The sequence below is a fragment of the Pyrgilauda ruficollis genome, unplaced genomic scaffold, assembly GCF_017590135.1.
Source record: "Pyrgilauda ruficollis isolate IOZ18807 unplaced genomic scaffold, ASM1759013v1 scaffold744, whole genome shotgun sequence".
NCBI lineage: Eukaryota > Metazoa > Chordata > Aves > Passeriformes > Passeridae > Pyrgilauda > Pyrgilauda ruficollis.
In genome coordinates, this window is record NW_024529311.1 from 1 (window position 1) to 7,974 (window position 7,974).

The window sequence follows — 7,974 nt, forward strand, 5'->3', positions numbered from 1 at the left end:
TATCCAATACCAATTACCGTAATTACATATTAAGAAGTCCTTAATATCCAATGCCAATTACCCATAAAAAAGTCGTTAATATCCAATACCAATTACCATAATTACCCCTTAAAAAGTCCTTAATGTCCAATACAATTACTGTAATTACCCGTAAAATAGTCATTAATATCCAATACCAATTACCGTAATTACACATTAAAAGGTCCTTAACATCCAATACCAATTACCGTAATTTCACACCAAAAAGTCATTAATATCCAATGCCAATTGTCATAATTACCCGTCAAAAAGTCGTTACTATCCAACACCAATTACCATAATTACACATTAAAAAGCCATTAATATCCAATGCCAATTACCATATCCAACACCAATTACCATAATTACCCATAAAAAAGTCATTAATATCCAATACCAATTACCGTAATTACACATTAAGAAGTCCTTAATCCCCAATACAACTACCGTAATTACCCATAAAAACTCCCTCACTCTTCCCACTACGCTCAACGCGATTACCGTAATTACCCTAAAAAAAAACCCCTTAAAAAATTTTTTTCCCCCCAATTCTCGGGGTTTTTTTCTTTTCGGTCTCCGCAGTGGATGGTGAAGTCCAAGGTGATCAGCGAGCTGCAGGAGGCCTGCTGGGAGATGATGTCCTCCATGGCCAGCGACATCATCCTGCTGCTGGACTCGGACAACGACGGCATCCGCACGCACGCCATCAAGTTCGTGGAGGGGCTGATCGTGACGCTGTCGCCGCGCACGGCCGACTCCGACGTCCCCAAGCGGCACGAGAACGACGTCAGCCTGGAGCGCATCCCGCGGGACCACCCCGTCATCAAGTACAGTGAGTCTGGGGGCTTGGGATTTGGGGTCAGGAATGGGATGGGGACCAGCCCGTCATCAATACAGTGAGTCTGGGGGATTGGGGTTGGGGTTTGGGGTTTGGGGTCAGGAATGGGATCAGGATCACCCTGTCATCAATACAGTGAGTCTGGGGGCTTGGGGTTTGGGGTCAGGAATGGGATCGGGATCACCCTGTCATCAAGTACAGTGAGTCTGGGGGTTTGGGATTGGGGTTGGGGCTTGGGGTTTGGGATTGGGGTCAGGAATGGGATTGGGACCACCCCGTCATCAAGTGCAGTGAGTCTGGGGGCTTGGGGTTTGGGGTCAGGAATGGGATTGGGGTCCCCCCTTCATCAAATCCAGTGAGTGGGGGGGATTTGGGGTGGGATGACCCCACTGACCCTTTGACCTGGTGACCCCACTTGAGTTGGGGACCCCACTGACCCCCTGATTGGGACCCCGGTGACCTCCCCATGGGTTGGTGACCCCGGTGGGTGGGTGACCCCGCTGACCCCCAGCACGTGGGTGACCCCACTGTCCCTTGACATGTGGGTGACCCCAGTGCCCTCCCGGTGGGTGACCCCGCTGACCCCCAGCACGTGGGTGACCCCGCTGTCCCCCGACGTGTGGGTGACCCCGCTGCCCTCCCAGTGGGTGACCCCGCTGACCCCCAGCACGTGGGTGACCCCGCTGACCCCCAGCACGTGGGTGACCCCGCTGTCCCCGCTGTCCCCAGACGTGCTGTGGGAGGAGGGCAAGGCGGCGCTGGAGCAGCTGCTCAAGTTCATGGTGCACCCGGCCATCTCCAGCATCAACCTGACGGCCGCGCTCGGCTCGCTGGCCACCATCGCCCGCCAGCGGCCCATGTTCATGGCCGAGGTCATCCAGGCCTACGAGACCCTCCATGGTAATGTCCCCTGCTGTCCCCGAGGTGTCCCCTGGTGTCCCCTGCTGTCCCCTGGTGTCCCTGGTCACCCCATGTTCATGGCCGAGGTCATCCAGGCCTACGAGACCCTCCATGGTAACGTCCCCTGCTGTCCCCAAGTGTCCCCTGCTGTCCCCTGGTGTCCCCAAGTGCCCCCTGCTGTCCCCTGCTGTCCCCTGGTGTCCTTGGTCACCCCATGTTCATGGCCGAGGTCATCCAGGCCTACGAGACCCTCCATGGTAATGTCCCCTGGTGTCCCCAAGTGTCCCCTGCTGTCCCCTGCTGTCCCCTGGTGTCCTTGGTCACCCCATGTTCATGGCCGAGGTCATCCAGGCCTACGAGACCCTCCATGGTAACGTCCCCTGCTGTCCCCAAGTGTCCCCTGCTGTCCCCTGGTGTCCCTGGTCACCCCATGTTCATGGCCGAGGTCATCCAGGCCTACGAGACCCTCCATGGTAATGTCCCCTGCTGTCCCCGAGGTGTCCCCTGGTGTCCCCTGGTCACCCCATGTTCATGGCCAAGGTCATCCAGGCCTACAAGACTCTCCACAGTAATGTCCCCTGCTGTCCCCGAGGTGTCCCCTGGTGTCCCCTGGTCACCCCATGTTCATGGCCAAGGTCATCCAGGCCTACAAGACTCTCCACAGTAATGTCCCCTGGTGTCCCCGAGGTGTCCCCTGGTGTCCCCGAGGTGTCACCTGGTGTCCCTGAGGTGTCCCCAGGTGTCCCCAGCTGTCCTTAACCCCATGTCCCCTTTGTAGCCAACCTGCCTCCCACGCTGGCCAAGTCCCAGGTGTCCCCACGTGTCCCCAAGTGTCCCCAGGTGTCCCTAACCCCGTGTCCCCCCTCGTAGCCAACCTGCCCCTGACACTGGCCGTGTCCCAGCTGTCCCCAGCTGTCCCCAGGTGTCCCTAACCCCGTGTCCCCCCTCGTAGCCAACCTGCCCCTGACACTGGCCATGTCCCAGGTGTCCCCACGTGTCCCCAAGTGTCCCCAGCTGTCCCTAACCCCATGTCCCCTTTGTAGCCAACCTGCCCCTGACACTGGCCATGTCCCAGGTGTCCCCACGTGTCCCCAAGTGTCCCCAGCTGTCCCTAACCCCATGTCCCCTTTGTAGCCAACCTGCCTCCCACGCTGGCCAAGTCCCAGGTGAGCAGCGTGCGGAAGAACCTGAAGCTGCACCTGCTGAGCGTGCTGCGGCACCCGTCCTCGGGCGACTTCCAGCCGCAGATCACCACGCTGCTGGTGGACCTGGGCACGCCGCAGGCCGAGATCGCCCGCAGCATGCCCAGCCCCCGCGAGGCCCGCAAGCGGCCCCGCGACGAGCCCGACGCCGCCCTCAAGAAGATGAAGATTGGTGAGTGGGACATTGGTGACACTGGTGTCACCTCCCCGTGGTGGTATCGGGTGTGGTGGGTTCAGGGTGGGTGGTGGTGGCCATCAGAAATGGTCCCAGGATGAGCCTGATGCCGTCCTCAAGAAGATGAAGATCGGTGAGTGGGACATTGGTGACACTGGTGTCACCTCCCCGGTGATGGCATCAGGGATGTGGTGGGTTCATGGTGGGTGGTGGTGGCCATGGTGGCCATCAGGGTTCAGGGTGGTGGTGGTGGCCGTCCAGGACGGTCAGAAATGGCCCCAGGACAAGCCCAGTGATGCCCTCAAGAAGATGAAGATCGGTGAGTGTGACATTGGTGACACTGGTGTCACCTCCCCATGGTGGCATCAGGGATGTGGTGGGTTCAGGGTGGGTGGTGGTGGCCGTCAGAAATGGCCCCAGGACAAGCCCAGTGATGCCCTCAAGAAGATGAAGATCGGTGAGTTGGGACATTGGTGACATCATTGTCACCTCCCCGTGGTGGTATCAGGTGTGGTGGGTTCAGGGTGGGTGGTGGTGGCCATGGTGGCCATCAGGGGGTTCTGGAAATGGCCCCAGGACGAGCCCAGTGATGCCCTCAAGAAGATGAAGATCGGTGAGAACCCGTGGTGACACTGGTGTCACCTCCCCGTGGTGGCATCAGGGATGTGGTGGGTTCAGGGTGGGTGGTGCTGGCCATGGTGGCCATCAGGGGGTTCTGGAAGTGACCCCGTGACAAGCCCAATGCCAGCCTTGGGCTGTGGTGGCACTGGTGTCACCTCCCCTGTGGTGGCCATCAGGTCCCAGTGGCCTCATGGAGACGCTGGGGACAGTTGGTGACATTAAACTCCCCCAGGTCCCCCCGAGGACCTCCCAGTCCCTCCTGGTGACACTGGGCGAGGGGAGGTGACATTAAACATCCCTCAGGTCTTCTAGCAGGCCACCACCGGTGACCCTTTGCTGTCCCCAACTCCTGCTGGTGGCCCCTTGGGGACACTCAGGGACCTTCCCATGTCCCCTCAGAGCCACCCCTGGGTGAGGATGACGAGGACAAGGACCTGGAGGCGCCGGCGGTGGCCGTGGCCAAAGCGGCCGGAGCGGTCACTGTCCCCTCGGACACCGACATCACGGCCGAGTTCCTGCAGCCGCTGCTGACCCCCGAGAACGTGGCCAACCTGGTCAGGGAGGGGACATCGGCCTTGGGGACACTTGGGGGGGGTGTCATCTGTCCTGGAGTCACTGCTGACCCCCGAGAACGTGGCCAACCTGGTCAGGGAGGGGACATCGGCCTTGGGGACACTTTGGGGGGGTGTCACCTGTCCAGGAGTCACTGCTGACCCCAGGAATGTCCCCAACCTGGTCAGGGAGGGGACATAGGCCTTGGGGACACTTTGGGGGGGCGTCACCTGTCCTGGAGTCACTGCTGACCCCAGGAATGTCCCCAACCTGGTCAGGGAGGGGACATCGGCCTTGGGGACACTTTGGGGGGGGCTTTAAGGGCTGTTGGGGACACTCTGGGGGTCTCCAAGGCAGTTTTGGGGTCTCCAAGGCAATTTTGGGGTCTCCGAGGTGGTTTTGGGATCTCTGAGGTGGTTTTGGGATCTCTGAGATGATTTTGGGTTCCCTCAAGTGTTTTTGGGGTCTCCAAAGGCAGTTTTTGAGTCCCTGAGGTATTTTTGGGTTCCCTGAGATGACTTTGGGTTCCCCAAGGTGTTTTCGGGTTCCCAGAGCTGATTTTGGGTTCCCCGAGATGATTTTGGGTTCCCTGAGGTGATTTTGGGCTCCCTGAGGTGATTTCGGGTTCCCTGAGGTATTTTTGGGTTCCCTGAGGTGATTTTGGGTTCCCTGAGGTATTTTTGGGTTTCCTGAGGTGATTTCGTGTTCCCTGAGGTGATTTTGAGTTCCCTGAGGTATTTTTGGGTTCCCTGAGGTGATTTTGGGTTCCCCGAGGTGATTTCAGTGTCCCCGAGGTGGTTCCGGGGTCCCCGAGGTGGTTCCGGGCTCCCCGAGGTGGTTCCGGGCTCCCTGAGGTGATTTCGGGGTCCCCGAGGTGGTTCCGGGTTCCCCAAGGTGGTTCCAGGCTCCCCGAGGTGATTTCGGGGTCCCCGAGGTGATTTTGGGTTCCCCATGGTGATTTTGGGTTCCCCGAGGTGATTTCAGTGTCCCCAAGGTGGTTCCGGGTTCCCCAAGGTGGTTCCGGGTTCCCCAAGGTGGTTCCGGGTTCCCCAAGGTGGTTCCGGGTTCCCCAAGGTGGTTCCGGGTTCCCCAAGGTGGTTCCGGGTTCCCCAAGGTGGTTCCGGGTTCCCCAAGGTGGTTCCGGGTTCCCCAAGGTGGTTCCAGGCTCCCTGAGGTATTTTTGGGTTCCCCGAGGTGATTCCGGGGTCCCTGAGCTGATTCCGGGCTCCCCGAGGTGATTCCGGGCTCCCCGAGGTGATTCCGGGGTCCCTGAGCCCGCCCCGGGCCGCGTGTCCCCGCAGGTGCTGATCAGCATGGTGTACCTGCCCGAGGCCATGCCCGCCTCCTTCCAGGCCACCTACACGCCCGTGGAGTCGGCCGGCACCGAGGCGCAGATCAAGCACCTGGCGCGGCTGATGGCCACGCAGATGACCGCAGCTGGCCTGGGGCCAGGTCAGGGCACACCCCCGGCCACGGGCTTTGGGGTGGATTTGGGAGAAATCGGGGTTGGGGTGGGATTCACGGAGGTTGGGCGAGGTCGGTTGGGTGTTGGGGGTTCTCCTTATCGGGGGAATTCGGGGGTTTTGGCTCCAAGGAGGGGCGAAAAATTGGGGTGGGATGGGGGTTTGGGTGGAATCCAAGGTTGGAGTGTGGGTTGGGGGAGATTTTTGGGGGGGATTTGCCCAGGTTGGAGAAGTCTCGTTGGGTTTCGCCTGCCCCTCGTGAGTTCATGGGTGGCCAAAGCGTCGCCCTGGACCCCCACCCCATCCCCACCCCAATTTGACCATTCACACCCCATTTTGACCATCCTCACCCCATTCTGACCATCCCCACCCCAATTTGACCATCCCCACCCCATTTTGACCATCCCCACCCCATTTTGACCATCCTCACCCCATTTTTGACCATCCCCACCCCAATTTGACCATCCCCACCCCATTTTTGACCATCCCCACCCCATTTTTACCATCCCCCCCCCTTTTTTTTGACCATCCCCATCCCAATTTGGACCGTCCCCACCCATTTTGACCATCCCCACCCCATTTTTGGCCGTTCCCAGCCCATTTTTGACCGTCCCCACCTCATTTTGACCATCCCCACCCCATTTTTGACCATCCCCACCCCATTCTGACCATTCCCACCCCACTTTGACCATCCCCACCCCCCTTTGACCATCCCCATCCCAATTTGGACCGTCCCCACCCATTTTGACCATCCCCACCCCATTTTTGGCCGTTCCCAGCCCATTTTTGACCGTCCCCACCTCATTTTGACCATCCCCACCCCATTTTTGACCATCCCCACCCCATTCTGACCATTCCCACCCCACTTTGACCATCCCCACCCCCCTTTGACCATCCCCATCCCAATTTGGACCGTCCCCACCCATTTTGACCATCCCCACCCCATTTTTGGCCGTTCCCAGCCCATTTTTGACCGTCCCCACCTCATTTTGACCATCCCCACCCCATTTTTGACCATCCCCACCCCATTCTGACCATTCCCACCCCACTTTGACCATCCCCACCCCCCTTTGACCATCCCCATCCCAATTTGGACCGTCCCCACCCATTTTGACCATCCCCACCCCATTTTTGGCCGTTCCCAGCCCATTTTTGACCGTCCCCACCTCATTTTGACCATCCCCACCCCATTTTTGACCATCCCCACCCCATTCTGACCATTCCCACCCCACTTTGACCATCCCCACCCCACTTTGACCATCCCCATCCCAATTTGGACCGTCCCCACCCATTTTGACCATCCCCCCCCCATTTTTGGCCGTTCCCAGCCCATTTTTGACCGTCCCCACCTCATTTTGACCATCCCCACCCCATTTTTGACCATCCCCACCCCATTTTTGACCATCCCCACCCCATTTTTGACCATCCCCACCCCATTTTTGACCATCCCCACCCCATTTTTGGCCGTTCCCACCCCATTTTTGACCATCCCCACCCCATTTTTGACCATCCCCACCCCATTTTTGACCATCCCCACCCCATTTTTGACCATCCCCACCCCATTCTGACCATTCCCACCCCACTTTGACCATCCCCACCCCCCTTTGACCATCCCCATCCCAATTTGGACCGTCCCCACCCATTTTGACCATCCCCCCCCCATTTTTGGCCGTTCCCAGCCCATTTTTGACCGTCCCCACCTCATTTTGACCATCCCCACCCCATTTTTGACCATCCCCACCCCATTTTTGACCATCCCCACCCCATTTTTGGCCGTTCCCAGCCCATTTTTGACCGTTCCCAGCCCATTTTTTCCCTTGGCACCCCGCGGCAGGCGTGGAGCAGACCAAGCTGCTGCGGGAGGAGCCCAAGGAGGAGAAGGTGGCCAAGCCGGACGCCGTGGTCATCAAGCGGCGCCTGTCGGCGCTGGGCCAGGGCCAGGCCATCGCCGTGCTGGGCGCCCACGGCTCGGCCGCGGGGCTGCCGGACGAGACCCCCCAGGCCAAGCGCCGGCCCGAGCCCATCATGCCGGCCACGCAGCCCCGGTCAGTGCTGGGCTGGGGTCACCAGGGGCTTGGGGTGGGGTCCGCATGGGGTTTGGGGTGGGATCATGGTGGGGTTTGGGGTGGGGTCTTGGAGGGGTGGGATCTCCATGGGGTTTGGGGTGCGGTCCCGCTGGAATGTGGGGTGGGATCTCCATGGGGT

General features: G+C 59.5%; 1 protein-coding gene across 1 annotated transcript in view; it reads left to right on the forward strand.

Annotated features, from left to right (window-relative positions):
• Positions 1-569: 569 nt before the first annotated feature.
• Positions 570-7,974, forward strand: part of SYMPK (symplekin) — a gene marked incomplete at its 3' end in the record, with an annotated part of 15,334 nt that continues 7,929 nt past the window's right edge. Inside the window, exons 1-6 of the mRNA XM_041486271.1 lie at positions 570-850; positions 1,586-1,756; positions 2,891-3,130; positions 4,154-4,308; positions 5,608-5,758; positions 7,604-7,814. Coding sequence (XP_041342205.1) covers positions 604-850; positions 1,586-1,756; positions 2,891-3,130; positions 4,154-4,308; positions 5,608-5,758; positions 7,604-7,814 — 1,175 coding nt within the window. The remainder of the gene's footprint in view (positions 851-1,585; positions 1,757-2,890; positions 3,131-4,153; positions 4,309-5,607; positions 5,759-7,603; positions 7,815-7,974) is intronic.